The sequence below is a fragment of the Rana temporaria genome, chromosome 8 (assembly GCF_905171775.1).
Source record: "Rana temporaria chromosome 8, aRanTem1.1, whole genome shotgun sequence".
Lineage (NCBI taxonomy): Eukaryota > Metazoa > Chordata > Amphibia > Anura > Ranidae > Rana > Rana temporaria.
In genome coordinates this window covers 97,404,177-97,431,796 of record NC_053496.1, presented here as the reverse complement: position 1 = coordinate 97,431,796, position 27,620 = coordinate 97,404,177, and the positions used below count along the sequence as shown (strand labels likewise).

General features: G+C 42.5%; 1 protein-coding gene across 3 annotated transcripts in view; it reads left to right on the top strand.

Moving 5' to 3' along the window:
• The window catches only part of SEC31B (SEC31 homolog B, COPII coat complex component), a 226,566-nt gene extending 202,652 nt beyond the window's left edge, over positions 1-23,914 (top strand). For all 3 annotated transcript variants that reach the window (XM_040362336.1, XM_040362335.1, XM_040362337.1), the window contains 4 exons: positions 13,088-13,231; positions 13,333-13,452; positions 20,608-20,679; positions 22,611-23,914. In XM_040362336.1, the coding sequence (XP_040218270.1) occupies positions 13,088-13,231; positions 13,333-13,452; positions 20,608-20,679; positions 22,611-22,790 (516 nt within the window). In that variant the 3' untranslated portion in view covers positions 22,791-23,914. The remainder of the gene's footprint in view (positions 1-13,087; positions 13,232-13,332; positions 13,453-20,607; positions 20,680-22,610) is intronic.
• Positions 23,915-27,620: the final 3,706 nt, after the last annotated feature.

Below are 27,620 nucleotides of genomic sequence, written 5' to 3'. Positions count from 1 at the left end.
TTAAATGAAACGCCCCCTAATTGCCGTTTTGAATTCCGCCGCCAGAGATAGACTACACCGCCGTAACTTATGGTGCAAAATCTTTAATGATTCGAACTAAAGCCAGGTTAGGTACGGCGGCGTAAAAATCCAAAATCTTTAAGACTCCTTTCACACTGGAGTGGTTTGCAGGTGCTATTGCGCTAAAAATAGCACCTGCAAACCGACCCTAAACAGCCGCTGCTGTGTCTCCAGTGTGAAAGCCCTGGTGGTGCGCTAGCAGGACGGTAAAAAAAAGTCCTGCTAGCCGCATATTTGGAGCGGTGTGTATACCACTCCCATCCATTGAAATCAATGGGAAGGCGTGGCTATACCGCCGGCAATGCGCAGAGGCGTTTTGCGGTGGTTTTTAGCACTTTCTCGGCTGCTAGCGGGGGTAAAACCAGTAAAGTGTGAAAGGGGCATAAAGGCTAGGCTAAACAGAGCTGAGGCTGTCAATCGGCTGAAGATTCTTACCCCCCCCCGCTTAGGCCTTAGGTCTGCTTCTCAGACCAAAATAGTTCCTCAAAGTCAAGCTTGCTCATAGGTTACCCACGATCAGCTTGCTGCTCTGTCACAGACTATGGCTGGATTCACACCTATGCATTTTTAGTGCATTTTGCAGATTTGCACTACAGAACTTGTTCCATAGGAAATCATGTAAAATGGGCTATAGTGTGCAAATCTGCAAAAAGCACTAAAAATGCACAAGTGTGAATCCAGCCTAAGACCTAATTCAAACCTATGCAGGTTGCAGTTTGCATATTGCAGGTGCATTTTGCATTTTTCAATACATGCTTTTGATCTATTAAAGTCTATGAAACCAAAAACCAGAGAAACGTTCCTGGCCCTTTCCATAAAATGCACAGATGTGAACTACATCTATAGGAAACCATGTTAAATAGACTGTAATGTGTTTCTACCAAACTCAAAGCGCACTAAAAAAATGCATAGGTGTGAACCAGGCCTTAGTCTGCCTCCGGCAGACATGCATGCTCTGGCTGCCCCCATGTAGCCTCTAACTCCGGAGAAGATGGAAGTCCATCTGACTCCACTGTACAGACCTTCTGTCTTTTGGGTGAAGCTCTGAGCCATAGTCGGGTCCCAACTAATAGCCCAGCACACAGGACAGGGTCCCACTGCCACAATAAATAATAATAAAAATATATGTATGTGTGTGTGTGTGTGTGTGTGTGTGTGTGTGTATGTGTATGTGTATATATATATATATATATATATATATATATATATATATATATATATATATATATATATATATATATATATATATATATATATATATATATATATATATATTATATATATATATTATATATATATATTATATATATATTTTTTTATATAACTTATTTTTTAGAGAATATGAATAACACACAACTTTTATTTCACTTATGGTTAGTGTCTGGCTGAAGCCATTTATTGTCAATCAACTGTGTTTACTCTTTTTAAATCATTATGACAACAGAAACTATCCAAATGACCCTGATCAAAAGTTAACATACCCTGGTGATTTTGGCCTGATAACATACACACAAGTTAACACAAAGGGGTTTGAATGGTTATTAAAGGTAACCATCCTCACCTGTGATCTGTTTGCTTGTAATTAGTGTGTGTGTGTGTGTGTGTGTGTGTGTGTATATAAGGCCGGGTTCACACTGCTGCGACAAACGCTCCGACATTGGGAGCTCATGTCGCATGACGTGTGAAAATCAATGTTTCCCTATGGGAGCTGTCCTAACTGGTCCGACAAAAGTCGGACCGAGTTTGAAATTGCTCCCTGTACTACTTTGGTCTGACTTTGATCCTACTTCAGCCCATTGAATATCATTAAAGTAGGATCAAAGTTGGAACGCCATCTTGCATGCTCCTACTTTGGCATGCAACCTGTACTCTGATGATGTTGAGGGGGAACTCCATGCCAAATTTTAAATTAAAAAAAAGGGCATGGGTTCCCCCTCCAGGAGCATACCAGGCCCTCGGGTCTGGTATGGATTTAAAGGGGAACCCCTATGCCGAAAAATGGCGCAGGGGTCCCCCCAAAATCCATACCAGACCCTTATCCGAGCATGCAACCCGTCTGGTCAGGAAAGGGGGTGGGGACGAGCGCCCCCCCCTCCATAACTCTACCAGGCCGCATGCCCTCAACATGGGGGGTGGCTGCTTTGGGGCAGGGGGGCGCCCTGCGGCCCCCCCACTCCAAAGCACCTTGTCCCCATGGTGATGAGGAAAAGGACCTCTTCCCGACAACCCTGCCCGTTGGTTGTCGGGGTCTGCAGGGGGCTTATCGGAATCCGGGAACCCCCTTTAACAAGGGGACCCACAGACCCTGGCCCCCCACCCTATGTGAATGAGTATGGGTACTGTACCCCCCCTACCCTTTTACCTGGAGGAAAAAAGTGTCAATAAAAAAAACACACTAGACAGGTTTTTTTAAAGTAATTTATTAGGCAGCTCGGGGGTTCTTCTTCCGACTTACATAGTTACATTACATAGTTAGTCAGGTTGAAAAAAGACACAAGTCCATCCAGTTCAATCACAAAAAAATAAACAAACAACATAAAAAACACAATACAATCCCATACACCAAACTCCATACCCACAGTTGATCCAGAGGAAGGCAAAAAAAAAACAGCAGAGCATGATCCAATTTGCTACAGCAGGGGAAAAAATTCCTTTTTGATCCCCAGAGAGGCAATCTGATTTAACCCTGGATCAACTTTACCTACAAATCTTAGTACTCAGTTATATTATGTACATTTAGGAAAGAATCCAGGCCTTTCTTAAAGCAATCTACTGAGCTGGCCAGAACCACGTCTGGGGGGAGTCTGTTCCACATTTTCACAGCTCTTACTGTGAAGAAACCTTTCCGTTTTTGGAAGAAGAAAAATCACCGCTCAAGGTGGGTCTGCTATAGGGTCATACACAGGTGTAGGATTCCAAGGGTGCTGGCAGTGCACTAGGCAAGCTTTGGCGTAAAATGAGGGATGGATGGCCGCACTCCAAACCAAACAGGTTGTCTTTATTTAAACGAACAGCAAAAACATACCAGATCACAGCAACAGAAACAGGAGGATAACCGACGTTTCGCACTGACTTAGTGCTTATTCATGGCTAACATGCATTAAGACTGTTTAGTATATATAGAGATCAAAAGCTGACATGTGACCTGATTGAATGATTGGCTGGAGGTGGCCCGCAATCACTGGACACACCAGAAGCCAATATCAGGTCACAGACTGCTGGTGCATACCAAAAGGGAAAAAAGGAAAACATTTTTTTAAAAAGGAAAACAAAATATAAATAAACCAAAATCCAAGGTGCCAAAGTACAAACATAATCCACATAAATATATATCTGGACTAAGTATGTTTAAGTGAATAAACAAACATAGTGCAATTAAATACCATCAAACACTTATACAAAACAATATATATCAATATAGGTATAACAAAGAATTAGATTCATTGTGAGTGTGAAATAAGAGTAAATGTATGGATGGTGAGGTGCCGTCTCTAAAGTTGCCACATTGGCGACAAGCGCCAGGAGGTGTGTGTGTATATATCGGGAGTCAGTCTGCATGAGTGTGTGAGCTCAAGAATCAATGGCTGCAATGGTAAATCCATATAGCAGACTCTCGTCCCGATAATAGGTCAAAATTAAAGGAGGTGTATTGTAGATCATCCTATTATCTATCAAAAACCAGAGAGAAGAAAACCGAATAATATGTGAGAATGTGGAAATGCGGAGTACTACACTCTGTAAGACGTAGTAAAGATGCAGTGCACATTTATTATTTATAGAAGTAAAAAAGATCTTTTAAAAGGTGAAATGCTCAATGAAGAAGTGTAAAGCGGTCGAAGACCGTGATGTGAAGTTCTAAAGAAACACAAGTGGAGGACATGTGAAAGGAAACAATTGTGACATATGCCAAAGTGTAAAAATGGATATCCGGGAACTAAATAGTTCCCTAAAAAATATATATGTGACCTACAGATGTCATAGTACAAAACCCTATGGGGATGAGATTCCATATTGCAAAAAAAAAAAAAATGCATGGAGACATTGAATACTGAGGTTGTCTGTGTCTGCATATTAGTTAATGCACAAGTCCTGTCGTATGTAATTGATAAAAAAAAGATTTTGGTTTATTTATATTTTGTTTTTCTTTTAAAAAAAAATGTTTTCCTTTTTTCCCTTTTGGTATGCACCAGCAGTCTGTGACCTGATATTGGCTTCTGGTGTGTCCAGTGATTGCGGGCCACCTCCAGCCAATCATTCGATCAGGTCACATGTCAGCTTTTGATCTCTATATATACTAAACAGTCTTAATGCATGTTAGCCATGAATAAGCACTAAGTCAGTGCGAAACATCGGTTATCCTCCTGTTTCTGTTGCTGTGATCTGGTATGTTTTTGCTGTTCGTTTAAATAAAGACAATCTGTTTGGTTTGGAGTGCGGCCATCCATCCTTCATTTTACGCCAACGCTTTCCGTATTTGGAGGTGAAATCTCTTTTCCTCTAGACGTAAAGAGTGCCCCCTTGTCGTCAGTGTTGACCGTAAAGTGAATAACTCAACACCAAGTTCACTATATGGACCCCTTATATATTTTTACATGTTGATCATATCCCCCCCTTATTCTCCTCTTCTCAAGAGTGAATACATTTAGGTCTTCTAGTCTTTCCTCATAGCTAAGCTCCTCCATGCCTCTTATCAGTTTGGTTGTCCTTCTCTGCACTTTCTCCAGTTCTCCGATATCCTTTTTGAGAACTGGGGCCCAAAACTGAACTGCATATTCCAGATGACTTGGGGGGTCTCTTTTGACTCCTCGGCTCTCTTTGGCCCCTTCTCCCGCTCTCTGGTGCCTTCTGCCGGGCTCCTCCACTATCTTCCAGCTCTTTTACTAGCATTGGCCGGTCTTCTCCTCCGTCGTCTTCCCGATGTTGACACAACGCTCTCTCCCGCTGTAATGCCGTGTGCACGGCGCGCAACGACCTATATAGGCATGGGGTGTGGTCATCGGGTGTTGTCACCCCGTCCCTTATGACGTCACACTGTCCCATCATGCCCCGGGACTGTGATGTCATAAGGGGCGGGGTCGCTGGGTGAACATAGCGTCTCCCCGCAGGGATGTAGTTCCAGGGGAAGGGGCGAGTACGCTGACTAACCCCCAGCCAAAATGGTTTGGATGATGGGGGCAGGAAAGCTTACTGAGGAACAGGAATTGAGAAATTCAGAAAAAGAAAAAAAACATTTAGAAGGGAAATCGAAGGAAAAGGTAACTGAACCAATAATAGCTTAAAGGAACCTATTTAGAAAATAAAAAACAAACCTTTACAACCCCTTTAATCTAGAGGTTTATTTTTTTTCAGTGGCCCAGATATCAGTGTTCTAGCTCAGAAGTCACAGAAATGCTCGTTGGTCAGTGTGTGGTATGGTGCTATGGACGTTTTTCCATCTGTGTTTAGAAATAGAACAGGTTTTATTTTTTTCTGATGGAAAAAAAAACAATAGGAATTTCCTATCGTCTGTGTGCAACTCCGACGGAGAAAAAAACCATGCATGCTCAGAATCAAGTCGACGCATGCTGGGAAACATTGAACTTTTTCTTGGCATGTCGTAGCGTTTAACGTCACCGCGTTTTGGACAGTCGGAATTTGGTCTGACAGTGTGCATGCAAGACAGCTTGAACAGAATTCAGATGAAAAATTCCATCAGATTTTAGGCCATCGAAAATTCCGATCGTGTGTGAGGGGCATAAGTGAATCCTTGGAGTGAATAGCTGGTCGAACCTCCTTTGGCAGCAAATACTTCAAGTAAGTGCTATCCGGCTCTAGATCAGACATGCACATCGTTCAGGATGAATTTTGTAACCATTCCTCTTTACAAAACTGCTTAATCTCAGACACCGTTGTAGGATGTCTGGTGTTAACAGCTCTCTTGAGGTCGTTACACATCTCTATGGGGTTGGGGTCTGGGCTCTGACTGGGCCACTTCAAAAGATACATTTTCTTTTTCTAAAGCCAGTCTGGTGGATTTACTTTGATTAAGGTCATTGTCCTCTTGCATCACCTAACTTCTACGAAGTTTCAGCTGGCAGACACCCTGACATTGTAAAAAATATAAAAAATATACTGCGCTGTGTGCAAAAGTGAATACAAAAAATTGGCTGCCACACAGCTGTAGACAAAAAGCAACAATGTGATTATGGAGAAAGTGTAGCGCTAATTATTGTGTACGGTATATGTGTAAAAACTGAACACATCTAATTAAATGATACAAAACAAATGTATATAAATATCATCAAATATCACCACGTGATTAAGTTCAGTGAAAAATCACTGAATGAAAATTGATTCCACAAAAACCATAAAAGACATATCGATAAATAAAGGAAATTAAGTCCAATATTGTGAAGGGAAAATGGTCCCAATTAATAGATGTGGTCTGACAAAAAATCCAACACAGGTGCTACCCTCCAGATGGAAAAACAGTTGTCAAGAGCACCACCACCGATAGTAAGGGGAGGCTTACTGGATGCCAGTGACTTAGAGAGGCATATACCACCCAAGTCAGGAAAATCTTATATGGTCAGTCGACTCGATGGGTACAGATGATCCTGGATCCAACCGGCAACTCGACACCAGCAATCCAAAACTTCAATGAATACCAAACAATGTTATCATATATTCTTATTGGGGACAGAGACTCGGTATCCATATGCCATGCGTTATATAATGAAAGAAAACTCACATAGTGTGATACCGTAACAGAGTTATATTTATTAAAAAGTTTGAAATAAAAACTCACTTTTGTAAGATCATCATAAGCTTATCATAAAGTGCAGGTACATAAGCGATGTATGTACAGGGAGTGCAGAATTATTAGGCAAGTTGCATTTTTGAGGATTAATTTTATTATTGAACAACAACCATGTTCTCAATGAACCCAAAAAAACTCATTAATATCAAAGCTGAATATTTTTGGAAGTAGTTTTTAGTTTGTTTTTAGTTTTAGCTATTTTAGGGGGATATCTGTGTGTGCAGGTGACTATTACTGTGCATAATTATTAGGCAACTTAACAAAAAAAAAATATATACCCATTTCAATTATTTATTTTTACCAGTGAAACCAATATAACATCTCAACATTCACAAATATACATTTCTGACATTCAAAAACAAATCAGTGACCAATATAGCCACCTTTCTTTGCAAGGACACTCAAAAGCCTGCCATCCATGGATTCTGTCAGTGTTTTGATCTGTTCACCATCAACATTGCGTGCAGCAGCAACCACAGCCTCCCAGACACTGTTCAGAGAGGTGTACTGTTTTCCCTCCTTGTAAATCTCACATTTGATGATGGACCACAGGTTCTCAATGAGGTTCAGATCAGGTGAACAAGGAGGCCATGTCATTAGTTTTTCTTCTTTTATACCCTTTCTTGCCAGCCACGCTGTGGAGTACTTGGACGCGTGTGATGGAGCATTGTCCTGCATGAAAATCATGTTTTTCTTGAAGGATGCAGACTTCTTCCTGTACCACTGCTTGAAGAAGGTGTCTTCCAGAAACTGGCAGTAGGACTGGGAGTTGAGCTTGACTCCATCCTCAACCCGAAAAGGCCCCACAAGCTCATCTTTGATGATACCAGCCCAAACCAGTACTCCACCTCCACCTTGCTGGCGTCTGAGTCGGACTGGAGCTCTCTGCCCTTTACCAATCCAGCCACGGGCCCATCCATCTGGCCCATCAAGACTCACTCTCATTTCATCAGTCCATAAAACCTTAGAAAAATCAGTCTTGAGATATTTCTTGGCCCAGTCTTGACGTTTCAACTTGTGTGTCTTGTTCAGTGGTGGTCGTCTTTCAGCCTTTCTTACCTTGGCCATGTCTCTGAGTATTGCACACCTTGTGCTTTTGGGCACTCCAGTGATGTTGCAGCTCTGAAATATGGCCAAACTGGTGGCAAGTGGCATCTTGGCAGCTGCACGCTTGACTTTTCTCAGTTCATGGGCAGTTATTTTGCGCCTTGGTTTTTCCACACGCTTCTTGCGACCCTGTTGACTATTTTGAATGAAACGCTTGATTGTTCGATGATCACGCTTCAGAAGCTTTGCAATTTTAAGAGTGCTGCATCCCTCTGCAAGATATCTCACTATTTTTGACTTTTCTGAGCCTGTCAAGTCCTTCTTTTGACCCATTTTGCCAAAGGAAAGGAAGTTGCCTAATAATTATGCACACCTGATATAGGGTGTTGATGTCATTAGACCACACCCCTTCTCATTACAGAGATGCACATCACCTAATATGCTTAATTGGTAGTAGGCTTTCGAGCCTATACAGCTTGGAGTAAGACAACATGCATAAAGAGGATGATGTGGTCAAAATACTCATTTGCCTAATAATTCTGCACTCCCTGTAGATGGGTCCACCCGACACGTTTCAACTGAAAAGTCGTCATCTGGGGTATGGACCCCCCACATCTACATCGCTATATATAGATAAAATGACTCCAATTGGAATGCCCATGACTCCGGAAGTGATATGACATCACTTCCTTTTTGCAAACAGGAAGTGACGACGGCAGAACAAACTGGCAACATTCAATAAGAAATTCACATACATGTAGGAATTAATTCCACAATACATTGTATAGGAAAGTGACGGACATGGCCATAAACCAATACAATCTAAAAATCCGTCCGAGGCCACATCGAGAGTTAATGGTACAAACCGGATGCACAAACATCAACCAAGCATTGTTATGAATGGGGTCGGATGACGTCCGTTCCGCTCGCGCATCATCAAGCCAAAGGAGATGTTGATATGGCTCTTTGTGGATATGTCAAAGTCTCGTTATGAAAACGAGGCTGGAACGCGTCAGTTCCGCTGGCACATCATGGCGCTGATAGTTATAATGGAGACAACCTCTGCATGAGAATAACTGGAAATTTTCATTCACAACAGGTTGAACCAAGCCTCACTCTGGAAAAAATATAGAACAATGAAGGGCAAAGACCCGGAAGATAAAAAATACCACATAAACATAGTTAATGCCAGGGCCAAAGCTAATCCTACTGCATAAATGTACATCCACAGCGCGGCTTAATAATCACATCATTGGTGCAAATTTCACTTCCAGATTGGAGTAATTTGTACATAGACAAACAAATCATATGTTTAATACATTAATTATTAAAAAAAAATATATATATACATATACATATATTACAATTGTGAATTATATCTAAACTCTATATCTCTAAACTCTAAAACTCACTGCTCACCCCGCCCCGCCCCTCCACAGAGCAATATAGACAGATGCATTGCTCTGTGGAAGGGCGGGCCAACACTAGAGGAGTATCCAGATTGGAAACTTTCTGGATATACGAGTTACAGACCCATCATCCACAGGGGATGAATGTGGAGTGGGATATTGACTCTGTTCATATGTTCAGGATCTATTTATAAAAATCGATTTTTCTTAATTTTATTAGCTACCTTTTTATTCTATTTTATTTAATTTGCCATTTACATTAGCAAACATTTATTCGGTGCTGGGTGAATGGTGAGTTTTAGATATAATTCACAATTGTGTTTTTTTTATATATATATATATATATATATGTGTGTGTGTGTGTGTATATATATATATATATATATATATGTGTGTGTGTGTGTGTGTGTGTGTGTATGTATTCGTGTATTAAACATATTTTTGCCTATGTACAAATGACAGATGGGGATCAGATTGAATTGTATGGCAAATTACTGCAGATAACCAGTTAATTCCATGGAGTTTCACCTACTTTTTTTTTTTTTTTTTTTTTGTGAAACATTTTAAATTTTGTTCAGCCATTCAACTGTTTTAAACTGCATAGCCAGGGTGGTGATGCAATTCTTAATTATTGTGGCTTTTGGAGTCTGCCTAGTCATTTATTCTCTGAAAGAGCAAAAACACATCACTAAGGTCCTACCTATATTTGTCTCTTCTAATAAGCTGCCAGAGCAGCGCCAGTCCAGTTCCCTTTAAATGAAAACCTGTTAGGTTGGCAGCACTGTTCAGTATAGCAGTATCTGACGCTCTATATTACCCTTCAGTCTTATTATTCCCAGTCTGATTACTGTAGCAAAGTAAACTTTTGGAATGTAAGATGTAAATAGCTTTTAAGACTTTACACAAGCAGTATTTTAAAACACAATTTATTAAATATTGTATAGCTGGGCTTTTGATGCCCAGAGTTTTTTGATTTTCATTTTTTTTTTTTTTCTAATTTTGTATGCAGGACCAGCAGCTCTAAGACCTAGTATAAAACTTTTTAAGGGATTGTATTTCAAAGTTATGTTTTGCTATGAAGTTATGATGCGACAAAGGGTTTTGCAAGTTAGGACAAACTGGAGGGGACCAGATATATAAGCAGGGGCCTCTTCCGCCAGGATCCTCCTGCATTATATCCTGCACAATGAGTAATTAGTTCATTTTGGCCCTGCAAAGATCATGACTGTTATTGCTTCCTGTGGAAGAAATCCCCAGTAAGCCACACTGTTGAAGATGCTCAGGGTATCCTTTCACTGTGGCCTTCATCTTCGCCTGTGCTCTCACACAATAAAGCTTTTGGCTTTCTGAGAAGGCCTGGCTGGGAATCAGCTGCAGGCTGAGCTCACTACAACAGGATTAGCTCCTCGTTAAAACTTTCTCCTTTCTCCTTTTGATGTGGCCTTGTTGGAAGGAATATGTCCTGTCTATGTGGCTTATCCAAAGCAGAATAAAGTGCTGATACCCCAATCTCACTCATGCCATTGGACTTTCTATTTCATCTTTCCTTACCACTTCTAAAAACCCAGCATTGCAAAGCTGTTTACTGCACATCAGTAGCTATATGTATCACTCCTGTTGCTGTGTAATATAGATGGCAAAGCCAATGATTGATGGAACAACCATTCTTGCCACTTCCTCCTTCCTTTCCAGGCTACGTCAGAGGTTGGCAGTATATACATTAAGGATGAGCTCCAGTGTGTTCGCAAACCCCACATGCAGAGCCCACCAGGAAGTCGGCACTGCGCTGTGCTAATCACAGTGAGACATTTCCCGATCTCTGCAGCCATGCATCGGGACAATGTCTCGCTGCCTGTGATTAGTGCCAAATTCCTGGCGGGCTTTGCACGTGGGGTTTGCGAACACGCCGGAACTTGTCCTTAATATACATAGACAACATATAATCTTGGATTGTAAATGTTAGTCTAAAGAGCATCAGATCCACAAAGCAGTAAAAAAGTATTTAACAATTTTTAAAGATGATTTCTTTAACCATTTAAACCGACCCAAAGTGCTGAATGAGCTTCTCTGGGGGAATGCTGTTTACTTGAACAGGATTTTACCAGGTTTTTGCTAGGTTTTGCAAGCTAAACGCTTATTTAAAATGTATGCAAACCCTCACTTTGTAAAACTACCCGTTCAGTTTAAAATAGAAATTAAAGGCAAAACTTGTATAGTTATAAAAAAATATAAACACTTTTTTCTCTTTTTATAAGAGATCACATACCCACTGTTCTCAGCTGCATAAGAGCTGGGGGAGGAGGACATACCCACTGTTCTCAGCTGCATAAGAGCTGGGGGAGGAGAGACGGCAGAACACCGAGCTTCCCAGTAAAAGGTTGTGCAGGGGAGGGGGGTGGTGTATCAGGGTCAGTCTGATCATTGGAGGAGAGCAGTCTGGGTTCCCAACACAGCTGGGGGAACTTGCCACGTTGTGTTCTGCTTAGTGTGGTCAGTTTTTAATAGAAAAGCAGATAGAATGACAGGAACACTAGGGATTTCATATAAAGAGGCACAAATCAGGAATATGAAATGCTGGGTTTGCATACTTTTAGGTTCCATGCACACTGGGCATAAAAAAAAACCTCTGTTCTGTTGGGAGTAAACGCTCATATATATCATTTGTTGTACAATGTTTAGGAGAGTTCTGCCAGTAAGCTCCAATCAGGAACACGAACTAGAAGTTTTATTTTTATTTTTTCTGCCTCTAAACGTTGAGCTCAAAATATGCCTGTAATCGTCCTAATGTGCAAGGACACATAGGAGAACATTGAGCTGCTTCTACAGGCAGAACACAACATTTCTGTAGAAGCAAATGTTTTGTTTTTTTAAGCCAGTGTGCATGGAGCCTAAAGCAGGCCATACATGGTTTGAATTTCGGAAAATCTTATCTAAGAATTTTTGTTCGAATTTCACGCCATTAGTGGACTGCAGCAACAGCCGATTTTCGCGCGGCCATCAAATTTGAGTAATCGGGCATGTTAGAAATTTTTGGAAAAACAAACGATCTTCTAATCAATGATGGGAGAATCGTGTGAGAAATGTAATTGAAAATTAAATGCGCATGTGCAAGAAAAGAAAATTTCCAGAAAGAAAAGATTCCCAGCCACGAAAATTCTTTTCTGGTAGCAACATGAGGTGAAATTGAAGGCTTGGTTGGCCAAATTTCAAAATCAACGGTGGCACCATCGGATCACAAAACGCACACATTTTCTGATTTTCAAAATATTTTTTTTTCAATTGTATGGCCAGCCTAAGACTAATGTGAGCACTCTAATTGAGAACTGTTCTCGGCACTTACTGACTGGAGTTGAACCGTGAAAAACATTAGTTGAAGTTTGTTAAAATATTTTGTACCTGCTTGTTTATTTTTTACTTTCCATCACAAATTCTGGTGCCTTTTTGGCTTCCCTTATCAAAGCCTTAACACTTGAGTTATGTCTGTGGATTTCGAATGTCTAGGTCCTCCTATTAGTATGCTTGTACCCTGCTATTTGGTCAACATGACATCATATATATATGTCCATATATATGTCCATCACATATTGTTTTTTATCTTTATTAAGAGAATGTTTTCACCAATAAAATAGCAATATTTATTTTTTTGGCCAGTCACATCTACCAAATAAAATGTAGTATGCCTATTATTTTAAGTTCACATAAATTAATCTTACTGCTTTAAAAACATTTAATCAATGTATTTTGTAACTTTTTTTTTTTTTTTTTCATGCAGCCAAGTGCTTATGTTACTCCAGCTCCTATCACTGCTCCAGTGATGAGCTTTCCCTCTGAGCCTGACCTCCTTCAACCTCACCTGAGCAGAAGTCATGACCCTGGTCAGACACCCCCTGGTGCTCCTAAAGAAGCAAGCTTACAGGTAGAATCTAGACCCAGAGGACCCTCTCATTCTTGACTTGCTTGCTCATTTATTAAGCACTAGGGATCTGATTTCCTTTAAATCATCTTTCTGAATTTCAGAGCTTGCATCGGCTGCCTGTAGAAAAAATAGAGAAAAAAGAATTACCCGCAGAGCATCTACCTCTCCAAAGAACATTCAGTGGGCTTGTGCAGCGCTGTTCTTCAGTGGCATCTGACCCAGTATGTTATACTATTCTTTAAAATGTTTAAAAGCAATGTTTTTTTTTGTAATTTATTTGTTGGCATGTTTGTGTGTGCGTTAAAAAAAAAAAAGTATGTGGAGCAGCCAGGTTTGCTCATTTTATATGCAGAATTTGCTGTATATAAAATGTTACCTAGTGGTTGTACTTTACTGCTGCATTGTCAAACTCGTTGAGCCCACAGAGCCCTCTGATGTGGCCCACGTCCTCCTGCTCTGGGATGGAATAGAATACTGTTATTAAAGGTCAGTTTATTACTAAAATCACAGTGGTATATATGGGCATATCTTTTATGTAGTGGTTACTGGGCTGCTTTCAAACAAATCCACAGATGCAGAGCAGCACACCTGCAAGTTACCTGCACAGAGCCAAAGACTTCTGTTATTACCTGCGAGTTTGGTGAGCTTTCTGAAAGTGCACCAAACCTGCAGAATATAATAGAAGTCTATTGCAAAGTGCAGAAAAGCCAAAAGATACACCGCATTGCACCCGCGGTGCTGGTAAACCGCAGCGCATAAGTGTGAAAGCAGCCTTGGGCCCCTTTCACACAGTCAGTTTGACAGTTCGACCAATTGGACCCTCCATTCACCTCTAAATAGTGGCAGATATGAATCGTACCTCCAATACGATCCGCTAAAATGTATAGTGGGCTGTGTCCGTGTCCGCTCTGCATATACAGAGCAGACACTGACATGCCATCCACCTTCTCCGCTCATTGTGGCCCACGACTGGTTACCAAGTCGCTTAAGTGGCCCTCGCTCTTCAAAAGGTTGGGCACCCCTGCCCTAAGTGGTTGATATCTTTTCTCAACAGCTGTTCTGTAGGGAGAGAGAATGAGGCTAAGCTTCCCTTTAGTGGTAATCTACCATTTTATATATTTAAAAGAAAATCTGAGCTAAGAGAGACCTGGAGGCTGCCACTGATAGATTTACAGTGGGTACGGAAAGTATTCAGACACCCTTAAATTTTTCACTCTTTGTTATATTGCAGCCATTTGCTAAAATCATTTAAGTAAAAAATTTTTTTCCTTATTAATGTACACACAGCACCCCATATTGACAGAAATACACAGAATTGTTGAAGTTTTTGCAGATTTATTAAAAAGAAAAACTAAAATATCACATGGTAATAGTAGCTAAGTATTCAGACCCTTTGCTCAGTATTTAGTAGAAGCACCCTTTTGATCTAATACAGCCATGAGTCTTTTTGGGAACAAGTTTTTCACACCTGGATTTGGGGATCCTCTGCCATTCTTCTTTGCAGATCCTCTCCAGATCTGTCAGGTTGGATGGTAAACATTGGTGGACAGCCATTTTTAGGTCTCTCCAGAGATGCTCAATTGGGTTTAAGTCAGGGCTCTGGCTGGGCTATTTAAGAACAGTCACAGAGTTGTTGTGAAGCCACTCCTTCGGTATTTTAGCTGTGCGCTTACGGCCATTGTCTTGTTGGAAGGTAAAGCTTCGGCCCAGTCTGAGGTCCTGAGCACTGGAGAAGGTTTTCGTCCAGGATATCCCTGTACTTGGCTGCATTAATCTTTACCTTGATTGCAACCAGTCGTCCTGTCCCTGCAGCTGAAAAACACCCCCACAGCATAATGCTGCCACCACCATGCTTCGCTGTTGGGGCTGTATTGGACATGTGATGAGCAGTGCCTGGTTTTCTCCACACATACCGCTTAGAATTAAGGCCAAAAAGTTCTATCTTGGTCTCATCAGACCAGAGAATCTTATTTCTCACCATCACCATCATGGAGTCCTGCAGGCTTTCATGTGTCTTGCACTGAGGAGAGGCTTCCGTCGGGCCACTCTGCCATAAAGCCCCAACTGGTGCAGGGCTGCAGTGATGGTGGACTTTCTACAACTTTCTCCCATTTCCCGACTTAATCTCTAGCTCAGCCACAGTGATCTTTGGGTTCTTCCTTACCTCTCACCAAGGCTCTTCTCCCTGACAGCTCAGTTTGGCTGAATGGCCAGCTCTAGGAAGGGTTCTGGTCATCCCAAATGTCTTCCATTTAAGGATTATGACGGCCACTGTGCTCTTAGGAACCTTAAGTGCAGAAGTCATTTTTTTGGAACCATGGCCAGATCTGTGCCTTGCCACACTTGGAAGAATCTCCTTCAAATCCTCTGTTGCCTGCTCTGTGTCAAGTTATTGTAGAAGATCAGCACCCCCAGTACTACAGGAGAGGGTGCCCTCCTGTTTTTTTGGGTCTATGAGCTCAGTGGCTACGACAGGAGAGAGTACACACTGCTCATGTGCAGGCTGAAAGCAGAATTTTGATTTTAAGCCTACCTTTATTCACTGTGTACTTGTAGGTTGTAGGTCCAGCAGAGCATAATTCCTAGTCAGGGCCTCAATAAACTGGGCCATAAAATTGTCTCGTAATAGGTTTATACATTTTTTGCCCTTTCAAAGTGGTTGTAAAGCCTTGCATACCACTTTTTGCTACAATTAAGCCTATAATGAGGCTTACCTGGAGCTACCCTGGATATCTCCAAAACCTGTGCTATGAGTAAGCATCACATGATGTGAAACCTGTCAGCCATCTTTTTCCTGTTGTTCACTTCCTTTTGACTGCATCGTTTTGGTTGTTTTTTGGATTTCATTTGTACAATAAAGGCATAGTTTTAAGGAGTGCGGCAGTCCAGGATCTTCTTCTATCCAATGCACCTGTGCATAGCCAGCACCCTTTTGGTTTAGTGGGAGGGAAGCAAAGCCAAGGGATCAGCAGTTTTTAGAGTGGTATCATCTCTCACCTCCTAAACCTGCACGGTTTAGGAGATATCCCCCTGTATCTGCATATGCCAAAGTTGTCTGGAAAAAATGCACACTGAAGCAATGGCATGGCGTGCCATTTCTTTACCGGCGGCTCCTGCCGCATGCACGAAGTTATGAATTAAAGCTTACAGAGGACTGCTTCTCCTTATTGCCAGTAGCCAAGCCAAGCAACAGGTAACAAAGGAGAATGTGCAGCATTTAACTGAAACCCTTGCTTTGCCCTTTCCAGTTCTTTACATGCCTAGGTGTTCATCTGTCAGGTTTCTGCAGTTCTGATTGGGTTGACTTTGAAGAGTTATAGTACTTAATGGTGTCTGAGATCTTTCTGGTAGCAAGTCCTGCTCCTCCCTTTTGAGAGGAAGTATTTTTAGTGGTTTAGGGGTAGGTTTCAGCCTGTCTTAGCTCTCCAGAACAAATACCAATTGAATAAGTAGTTGGGGCATCATATCACAATGTATCGAATAAATGCTGCTGGGAAGGCTTCTGCATTTAGATTTGAAATAGAATGAAGTCTAAGAGGAATATCATTAGACAGACTGTTCTATATAGATGTCCGAGGGAAGGGTGCCTAGGTAAATCAGCAGGAAGGATGTGTCTTAGCAGGATGAATAAGAACATCTCAGCACGGAGAATGGCTAACAATCGATGGAGACAAAAGCTGGCAGTGAATATACATGTACATGGGCCCCTAAACTCAGCAGAATGTAATCATTGAAAAGTGTCTGCGCCTCATTTTATGTGTACAATATCTCCCATTCACAAGACACATCTGTTCCAGGACTGAGGTTGGGGAAGTCAGCAAAATAGTTTTTGTGAAAAGGTATTCTGCTCAAATGTTTTATATTAGCTTTTGTATTATCTGTTTAGTTTGAGAAGCGTTTAGCCCCAGCTTTTTGAAGGAACTCGTTTCCTGTTATGAGCCATAGACTAGTTCTTTATATTGTAGATTACATTTTTTGATTCATTACAAATGAATTTTTGATTAATACTCTGTTCAAAATAATGTGGGATACTACTTTATTTTTTTTTAAGATTTTGTATTTTCTTTATTTTAATTAGTTGGGGACACTGAGCATGCTATACACACCCAAGAAAACTTTATCAAAGTACACAGGGCATGTGTAGCACATCCAGTCCTTGTACCCTGCTGCTGCGCTCCCCTTCCCAGACAACTTTCAACTGTGAAGTCCCATGCACGTGATCAAAATATTGTACAAAAAATGCTGCGTTCTAAGTGATCATTCGATAATCTAATTGTTCGTGCACAGCTTTCGTCCGAATTTTTCCAAAGGGTCAAACACAAACATTTTTCCCATACTATACCAGATCATACATTTTTTCTCATCTTGTGTACTAGGCTTTAAACTCGAAGCTGTGAGTTACTGTGTGAACACAGCAGCTCTAGCAGCTGCTACTGTAAGGAAAAAAAAGCCACCTGATTCAGTGTTTATCAACATCATTCAGATGCACAGAAGAGAAATTAATTTAAAGTAACACTGCAAGACAGTATAACAAAAAGCCTTGGTTGTCCTTAAATATACAATTTGTTAATATGATGACATTATTGCCAGATAGGTCTGATACATGTGGGAGGGTACAGGTGTGAGACTGTAGTGGTTATGGTGGAGCAGCCATGAAGTTTACTAGAGTAGCATACTCTTCAGTTCTTCAGCAACAAGGCATAGGCTGTAGTGTATAGGAGGGAGTTGTCTGACACCTCCCACCTCTGCTTATCTGGTTTCTTTGACAGCTGCTACTGTGTCTTCAGTCTACACTTTCAACATAAAAAAAAAAAAAACGAATCGTGGTGGTTTGAGGGGATGAGAACCATTCACGCCCTGTACACACCAGTTCCAGCGTTCCCACCTAGACCTGCCTACAGTGTATTCTGCCAGTACAGTTCTATAGGGGGGGGGCAGAAAAGCTGGGGCCCCCGAGCGCTGAACTCTTCACTATCCACCCAGACCTCTGTATTTCCATGATGTGAATGAGCCCCAGCAGAGGATGGGCGAGAGCTGTGCAGAGGACACGGCCCTATGCAGTACAAGGCAGAGGTTGGAAGTAAAAGCTCCCCGCACCCCATAAACTGGGCTGTCCTCACCTCACACAGGAGTCTTGCACTGAATGGCCACCCAGGTGTGTGTGCACCTTTACTATACTCTATACAGGAGACTGGCCGCCTCTCTCCACTCTTCTCCTCCACCGTCTTTCCGGTACCCCCTTCCTTTCTCCAGTTGCCAGTGACAGGCCGGCTGACCCATTTTGCAGCTATAGCTATGTAAAACATTAAAATTGAGTGTCTATACCAGTGATGGCGAACCTATGGCACTTGTGCCACAGCTGGCACGTCAAGCCCTCTCTGTCGGCATGCCAGGGGAATCCCCCAAGCCAGGCAGTCACTTGCACTGATGGTGAAGGCAGGGAGGAGCAGGCTCCCTTCCTTGCATTAGTGCCAGTGACGTCGGCAGGGGGGTTGACAGCCAGTTATCTTGTCCAATGTGTGCCATTTAGGAGGGGTGTAAAATTCTTCTTCCTCCACCTTCCCGACTCTGTTCGGCAGCTTATTGCCTCCCCCGGACTCCTACACCTCTGGTAAGGCATTCAGGGATTCCTTTCTGCAGGTACCCTTTTACAGCTCCCCCTGCTCCAGGTCTGTCCTAGTGTAGCCTGTGGAAAATCGAGGGGGGGGGGGGGGGCAGTGCTCAGAGCTGATCTTCCATAAGGAGAGGTGCAATGGCTGCTTGCTGACATCCAGGTGGCGGGGATATCGAGCGAGCGGCTGGATGGCGGGGATTCTTTCAATACTGCCCAAAGAGAGCTGGACGATGAGGCCATGAAAAGATAAGGAGGATGGATCCTCCAAACTACATTGTACTGTGTGTGGGGGGATGTTGGTAGTGCAGGAAGCATGTGTCATGTAGGTGAGGGCAATGGTCAGGTAGGTGAGTGCATGTTGCACAGTGCATTCTGCATTCTTTTTGGTCCCTTAGGGCTCATTCAGAGGGATGATCAGTCCCATCCTCTGTACAGAGACGCTGGCAGGTTTAATTTTGTGTTGGCACTTTGAAAGAAATAAGTTGGTTTTGCGCACTCGTGCTCAAAAAGGTTCGCCATCGCTGGTCTATACTGTTTAAAGGGGTTGTAAAGGTTTGTTTTTTATTTTTTAAATAGGTTCCTTCAAGCTAGGGCATTTTTGGTTCACTTACCTTTTCCTTCGATTTCCCTTCTAAATGTTTTTTTTTCTTTATGTCTGAATTTCTCACTTCCTGTTTCTCCTCTGTAAGCTTACCCCCATCATCCGAGCTGTTCTGGCTGGGCGTTAGTCAGGCAGAACAGCTTACTGAGGAGGATCGGGAACTGAGAAATTCAGACATAAAGAAAAAAAACATTAAGAATGGAAATCGAAGGAAAAGGTAAGTGAACCAACCATGCACTAGCTTAACCACTTAAGGACCACCGCACAACGATATACGTTGACAGAATCGCACGGCTGGGCACAAGGCGCTCGCGACCCGGTATAAAACTCTGTGACCGCGCCCGCGAGACCCGATCGCCGCCGGTGTCCTGCGATCGGGTCACAGGAGCTGAAGAATGGGGAGAGGTGAGTGTAAACCAACCTTCCCCATTCTTCTCTGTGGCTTGTCACTGATCGTCTGTTCCCTTGTTCCCTCTACAAGTCTGTAGAGCTGCCCTTTTATCAGAAAGCTGAAAGTTGGCTTGTGAAACATACATGCACTTCCGGCTGTTGTAGCAGGTGGGAAAATGTGTGTAAAAAAACACTGCCACTGACGTTTAACGTTCATTGGTTGCAGTAAAATTGTTGGTTAACTTGTCAGCCCCATGTCCATAAAGTGGACATCTCCAGGTGCTCGCTGGGCAGCCTGCTTCATATTCAGAGTATACAGAAATCCCCACAAACCCCAGAGTTCTATTAGACAGACAGACATTGATCACACATTTTGCAAGATTATGTTCAGACTGGGAGGTGTTTTGAGGCAGGTATTGGACTATAGGCAAACAGTATTGTGGTTTTAAGGCAAGATCATGGCAGAAAAAGTATATCGTATACATTTATCCATAGTTATACAGTAAATATTAGGTGGGAATAGTAGTAATCCCACTGCTGAAAACAAGATGCTGATTTCCGAAAAAAATAAAAGAAAATTACGGCACAAAAATATTCAAGTTCTTGAAAAAAGATGCGACTAGGACTGGAAACTGATAATAATTTTTATTGTTTTAAATATTTTTTTAAATTTTGAAAACTTATTCATCTGTTTTTGTCAAAAACAAATGTTATTGTATATATTGTATAATTGTGTTATTGTATAATATATGGGCAATTTTTCTTTGTCAGAAAACGAAAAGAAAACTTGAAGATGCTTTGCAAAGGTTGGAGTTTTTATATGACAAGCTGAGAGAAAACTCTGTAAGTATTTAGTTTAGTACTATGAAACTCATCTTGCATGTCTTGGGGATGTAAGGCTTTTTATATATATATTATAAATCTTTTTATTAGAATTTCTCTTTCGTTCATAGATGGACACAGCACTCTCTTGACAAAGTTCAAGGTACCAGTAGTATTCCTGAGAATACAACGTGCACCATGACACTTGGGTCTTCCCCAGCCCCTCCTGCGGGTGTGCGCATGCCCCCTGGGCGGCCACGCGCCCGATATTTAGCAATGGCGATTTGCCCAGGGGAGCCAACCTACTGCAGTGGCTGGTCCTTAAGCGGTTAATGTTTATGCGAGTCTAAATGAGTATATTTTAATACTGGCAATAAAGAATAATTGTACTCGTCTATACGCTTGCATACCTTTTACTCGCCTATACTCAACAGTACTCGGGTCTTTACACACGTTTTTTTGGCCCCTTGCACACGGGCGTTGCAAGTTCCTGAGTAGACATCAATAAATTATGATGGCCATGTTCAAGGAACCTATCTGTTACAGTTAATGGTGTGCTTAGGTTGGCTCTCCACAGAACAGTCATCAAATGGCTGGTGACCTAGCGGATCACGTGCAACTGCAGATCAGACTGAGGTTAAAATGGCAACTTCCTTGATTGTAAAGTTTATAAGAGTTTAGTTTCACTTTAAAAAGATGTAAGCCAAAGTCCAGATGGCAGCCTTGCAAATCTGGTCTACAGATGTCTGGTGCTGAAAAGCCCAGGAAGCACTAACACATCTGTAATGCCTCGTACACACAACCGTTTTTCTCAGCAGGTAAAAATACGTTTTTCCCAGAAGGGATTCCTCTCAAGCCTGCCTTGCATACACACATTCAGGCCAAATACCACCCGTCCAAAGCGCGGTGACGTACACAACATACAACGGGACTATAAAGGGGAAGTTCCATTCAAACGGCGCCACCCTTTGGGCTGCTTTTGCTGATCCTCGTGTTAGTAAAATTTTGGTGAGAGACGATTTGCGCTTTTCAGTTTTCATGCTTTTCAGTCCGTTACAGTGTGACGAATGTGCCATCGCCATTCCGAATGCTAGTTTTACCAGAACGAGCGCTCCTGTCTCATACTTTTTTTTTCCTCTCTGGAAAGTATACATACCCTGAGGGGGAAAGTGTCAGCCAGGAATCCCGGCGGGAAAAAGAAAACATGTTCTCTCTTCACCCCAGCAGTTTTCTCGTTGGGAATAATGCAATGGAGTGCATACATGGCCGGTTTTCCCGGCCAAAAGCTGTCATGGCAGTTTTCCCAACGGGAAACCAGTCATATGTACGAGGCATAAGAGTTTGCCCTAACAGGGAAGGGGGGAGCTCTAGCTTTTACACTTTAGGCTTAATAATAACTTGTCTAGTCCACCTACCAATGGTGGAGCGAGATGTATGAATATCCTTGTGGGAGCCAGCCCAGTGCTTCAGATGTGGATATGGCTTTGTGTGGCCTCAGCAAGCGCTGCTCCACCCACACCACCCTTGACATGTTTTGCCCCACCTACTGATCATGGTCCCACTTTTTGAATACCAGCCGGGACACCTGTTATCTTCCAGCGGCACTGCATCTAGTCAATGCAGGGAAGTTTCCTTAGGATGCTTTGTAACAGGACATAGGGAGGGACAATGTTCTGGTTAAGCTGGCAGGCAGAACACACCTTCATGAGAAAAGACGCCTTGGGCCCAAGGCATCCCTGTGCACTATGTGACATTAACAATGGTGTTCTAGACCAATTCATTTGACTCTTTAAGCCTTTATTTTGGCAAAGCAGGTCTGGCAATCCAGCACAGAGTGAAATACCGATGTTTTTTGGCATGCCATGGTGCCCAAATGCTTAGTTTAGATAAAAGGTAAAGTCTTCCTTATAATGCTAATATGTATGTTTAATGCTTTCCTTTCTCCCTTTCAGCTCTCTCCGCATATCCTGGCTGGACTGCATGAAATCGCTCGTTGTGTGGAAAGCCAAAATTACCAGCAAGGTCTTGTTGTTCACTCGCAGGTTGTCAGCAGCAGCAACTTCAGTGAAGTCTCCAGTTTTATGCCCATTTTGAAAGTCCTTATGACTATTGCCAGCAAGTTGGGCATGTAGAGCCAGAAAGTCCTATGGACATTACTATGACTGGGTTACACATCTTTGGCACAGGTGCAGATCTCCCTTTCATACCTGTGTGCTCGTATACATACATGTATATGTATGCACTGCATACCTCTGCAGCTTTATAAAGATACCCTTTTCTTTCTTCCCTTTTTTTTTTTTCTAAGGCCGAACAAGGAACTAATGCAGAGCTATCTTAAATCAAGGATGACCTTGCATATCAGCCATAACAGTTGTGCCTTGTTTGTGCCATTAACCACACAAGGCTTTACATTGAATTGTTAAAAGGAACATAAAATAAAGTCCACCATCATCACAATACACTCTTTATACCCCTTTGCTCCGGTGTGTGGTGTAAAACTAAAGGATATTTGAATGCTAAAGGATATATAAAGAAGTGAATAGTTGCTCGACAGCTGTTTTTTTTTCCCCCTAACACTATACAAGGCTTTTGTTTGGTTTAAGTTCTTGGTGTGGCTTTGGCTAGCTATAAGCATTATTATTGCAGAACTCCATCTGAAACTGCTTAGCAAAGTTAAAAAGATGATGGGGGTGATCTCTATTTTTTTTTTAAAGAAAGCTTTTCTCTGCAGGCCCTTTGTATAGATCTGGAACTCTAAGGTTCTTCTTGTAGTCCATTTCCTTTTGTAACTCATCCTGGCATTGACTGTCAGTATCAGTACTATGCCAGCCCAATTCACTACAGTGTGTTATTCTATTATACAGTAAAGAGTAGACTGCCAGGGAGCATCACAGAGGAGCTGCAAGGGTCAACAATATACACAGCGTACCCCCCTGAAATAAATTTTTCTTTTTGAAGAGAACGCCTAGCATCTGCATACAATTGCATATTGATGAAGGACACTGTGCCTCAGCAGAAAAGGGTCCTTGGATTTTAAAAAATATATATTATTTGCTGCTTAAAAACCTATGACCAGCGGTGTGAAGAACTTTTTTTTAATATATATTCTGTCTTATTTAATAAGTTGTGGTTCTATAAAAAAAAAAAAATGCTCAGGTAGCTACTATAGTGTTTTTTTTTGTTTAAATGTTATTTGTGTTATTTATCATATGTTTATGAAAGCACAATATACTGAATAAACAGACAATGAAAAGGGTGTGCAGTGGATATCAGGCTTGCAGTGTTTGAGGCACCAAATATTTCAGTTTGCATTTACTTATACCATTGCTGTGAGTTTGGTACTAGTATGAGTGGGCTGCATTTAAATGGCGGGAAAAATACACACGAGTTCTATTTATTTACATTTTACTTTAGATTTTATTTTTGATTTTTTGCGTTAATGGTCCTAAAATAACGGAAAAAATGGCCAAGAACTCATCATTTTCAATCATTGGAAACAAGCCTTTGGCTTTATTCTATTGTATTGTATTTGGACAATACACTGATCATTTTAAGAAAAGGTTAGACACATAGCAGTGATATTTTGGTTGTAGGTTCAGTGACAGGCTGAATCATCTTATGGCTTTTTCTTTTACCTCGGAAACATCACAATATTGTTGCTATGGTCACAGGTTCTGCTCCAACCCATCTTGTTGAGTATTCAATTTTCTTGCTGCATTATTATATATATTTTTTAAATGCAAAAGGAAGGGTGGGACTTTTCCATTGTGGTCACAGCAGGTGTGACGCCCAGAAAACCCAAGAGAGAATAAACCATTAGGTGATTAACCACTACAGTGGCCAAGAATATTAAGTTATTCGTCTTGGTTGGGCTGACACTGAAAGTACTCTGATGCTTGCTTTGCTGCCTCATTCTTAAGGCTGGGTTCACATATGACCACGCAGCGGCTCACAGCAGGAATCCGGTGTGTCCTCGTTCCACGTCCGATTTCAGCCAAAATTTTTGGCTGAATTCGGACCCGAAGCAGCCCAAAAGATGCACAGGGCTTCTGTGCGAATCGTTGTGGAGATCTGTGAACCGGCTCCATAGTGGGGCAGTCACAATCTCCTGTGCAAATTGCAGAGAAACCCCACATCCAATTCACACTAGTGTGAACCCAGCCTCAATGTTCCCATTCTGTACACTGTGTGTGATTCAGATTAGTATTTTGAAGGTTCTAGGATGGGATTTATCGAGAATGTGGTGGGAGGAATACCACCCCATTGTAAACGCAGCCTGCATGAGTCAGGGAATTTTATTTTTTTGTGATTGCGAAAACCCAGGAAAGCAAACATTATGCTTTTTGTTTTGTATGTTTATCATTGCATTTTAGATAATGATACTTTCTTTTTCGTACATCACGGGACACGGAGTAGCCATAGTAATTACTATGTGGGTTATAGGCCACCTTCATGTGATGGACACTGGCACACCCAAGACAGGAAGTCCCCTCCCCTATATAACCCCTCCCATACAGGGAGTACCTCAGTTTTTTTTGCCAGTGTCTAAGGTGTTGGTCACTGTTAAAGAAGTGTTATGAAGAGCTCCGCTGGAAGGATCCTTACTGGATCATGCAAGCTGTGCAACTGGATCCATTCAAATTGCCATTGAGGCCATAGTGGATTGTACCCGGGATTCGGAGAAGAACAAGGTTTTGCCTGTAATGCCTCTCTTGGAGGGCTGGACCCTGGGACCCAGTTCCTTGGTTATGCATCAGATACCAAAGGTTTTTCTGGCAGGGTGTTATACAGGTCCAGGGGAGTGGAACCCCTATTTAAAAAGGGACCCGGTCCTTGAAGGTCTTTTGACTCAGCCTGCCGTGATGGGCCAAGATTGGGTCTGTCTGTTTTCCAGCAGAATCCTGCAGTGGGAGAGGCAAGTGAAGATTCCTTAGAAACTTGGTTAACTTATGGATTTTTTTTGAGCAGATGGTGTCATGCCTACAAATCGCCACTAGAGGGTGTAAAAGCTTACCTGATCCATACCTCCTCAGTGTATTGCTCTGTGTGCAGCATGCTTGTATAATTGGCTTTCTCCAGAATGGTCGCAGCCATTGGCATGATGTTAAGGGGAGTGATTGCTGGGGTGCCCCCATAGCAACAGGGGCCTGCCACCTCTCGTGGCCGCCCACAAAGTACGGCGGCATGTGGTTTCCCCTGGGGCTTCCGATCCTTGTGGAGCTCTGGTCCTCCCCCCTTGGGTGTCACTCTCTCTCCCTCCTCCTTACCTATCCCCACGCCGGATCACGAGTGGCGCTAGCACAAACGCGCGCAGGAATGTTTTAAATCAGAGGGGCGTTCTGGGGGGGAAGAGGGGTGTGGCTTGGTGCAGTGGCCGTTGCGTGGCTCAGCGTCCACGTTGTATTACACGGCGCAGGGGGGCCCAGTCTATTAAAGCCTCTGTTGTTTAAGGCATCTGGCTGGCAGAGGGACACAGCAGCGTTTGAGGTGGCCTGTAAGCTGGTGTATGCAGGCATTCCCACGGGCACATTTTGCTCAGCATCAGGCTGATCTTTGATAGCAGCATTTCTTGCTGGACTTCAGCTCAGTAGTAGATGCAGGTTTTGTTAGTACCTCTGCTTTTGTGCTTAGGACTATGTCTTCCAAAAAGACAGGTACAAACCCTGCAAAAAAGGCTCCAAAGGCCATCATCAGGCTCTGAGGATCCTAGTCGTGCCTCCACAGTGCCATCCTCCCCGGAAAGACCAGATATGGCTAGCCAGGGTGAGCCATTGGGACTGTCAGGTGCTGCAGCTGTTTCCAACCTTTCAGCCCCTGCCTCTGTCACTGAAGAAGATTTTTCTTCAGCTCTGATGGGGTTGGAAGAAAGATTAGCTGCTTTTATCGCATCTTCTTCCCAGAATGGGAGAAAATGCATTAGATCTCCCTCCTCTGCTCCAGGCCCTCAAGCGAGGGAGCAGCAGTGACCAGAGGAGGATGAGTCACCCTCAGGGGATCGAGAAGAGGGACAGACTGATGATCCCTTTTCTGAGGAATCAACTGTGAAGGAACCCCTTTCAGCCCCACAATCTGAAAAATTGCTGGTGCAATCCCTTACAGAAATGTTCCTTTCTGCATTTAAGTTGCCCTTAACCGAGTCGGCCGCAAGCCCCATTTTCTCTTTTTGGTTCTCCAAAACCCCCCTCAGGCTCTACATGCTTTTCCTGTCCATCCGTTGCTGGAGCAGCTGATATATGATAATTGGGATCACCCAGATAAGTATTTTCTTCCTCCTAAAAAGATTTCAGCACTTTATCCCATCCCAAATTCACCAAGAAGTGGAGTGTGCCAGTAGTTGTGACACTGCTATCTCCTGTGTGAATAAAAGTCTAATGATCAGATGTTTAGGGACCCAACAGATAAAAGGCTGGAATCTTTGCTAAAGACCTCCTTTTTCTGTGGCAGGTGCAATAACTCAACCTGCGGTAGCAGCGATAGGCATTTGTCAATTCCTAAAAGACCAGGTGAAGCAGGTTCTCAAGGTTGTTCCTGCTCAGCAAGCCCCGGACTTAGGCGAGTTGCCAAGGGTGTTATGTTTTGCAGTTGATGCTATTAAGTATTCTATTCATCAGGCATCGTGCCTTGCCCTCCTGTTTCAGAGAGAATGTGTAAAGCCCAAACTCCAGCCTTACTATTGATTTTATACAGGCTCCTCATTTATTTGAATTTCTTTCTCTGATTTCACTGCATTCTGTTGGCTTCCTACAGTGTGCATTAGAAGCTGAAGAAAATCAGATAGAGCCTGCCTCATTTGCTGATTAGAGGGTTCCAAGCATCAACTTTTCTCCCTAGCCTTACTGTTTTTCATCCACCACTTTCATTTATTGGATTTCAGTACTGTCAATTATGGGTACTACCCAGAGCAGCCTGCCTAGGAATGCTTGTTTCCCCAGACTGACTTGCACTCATCAACAAATGTATAC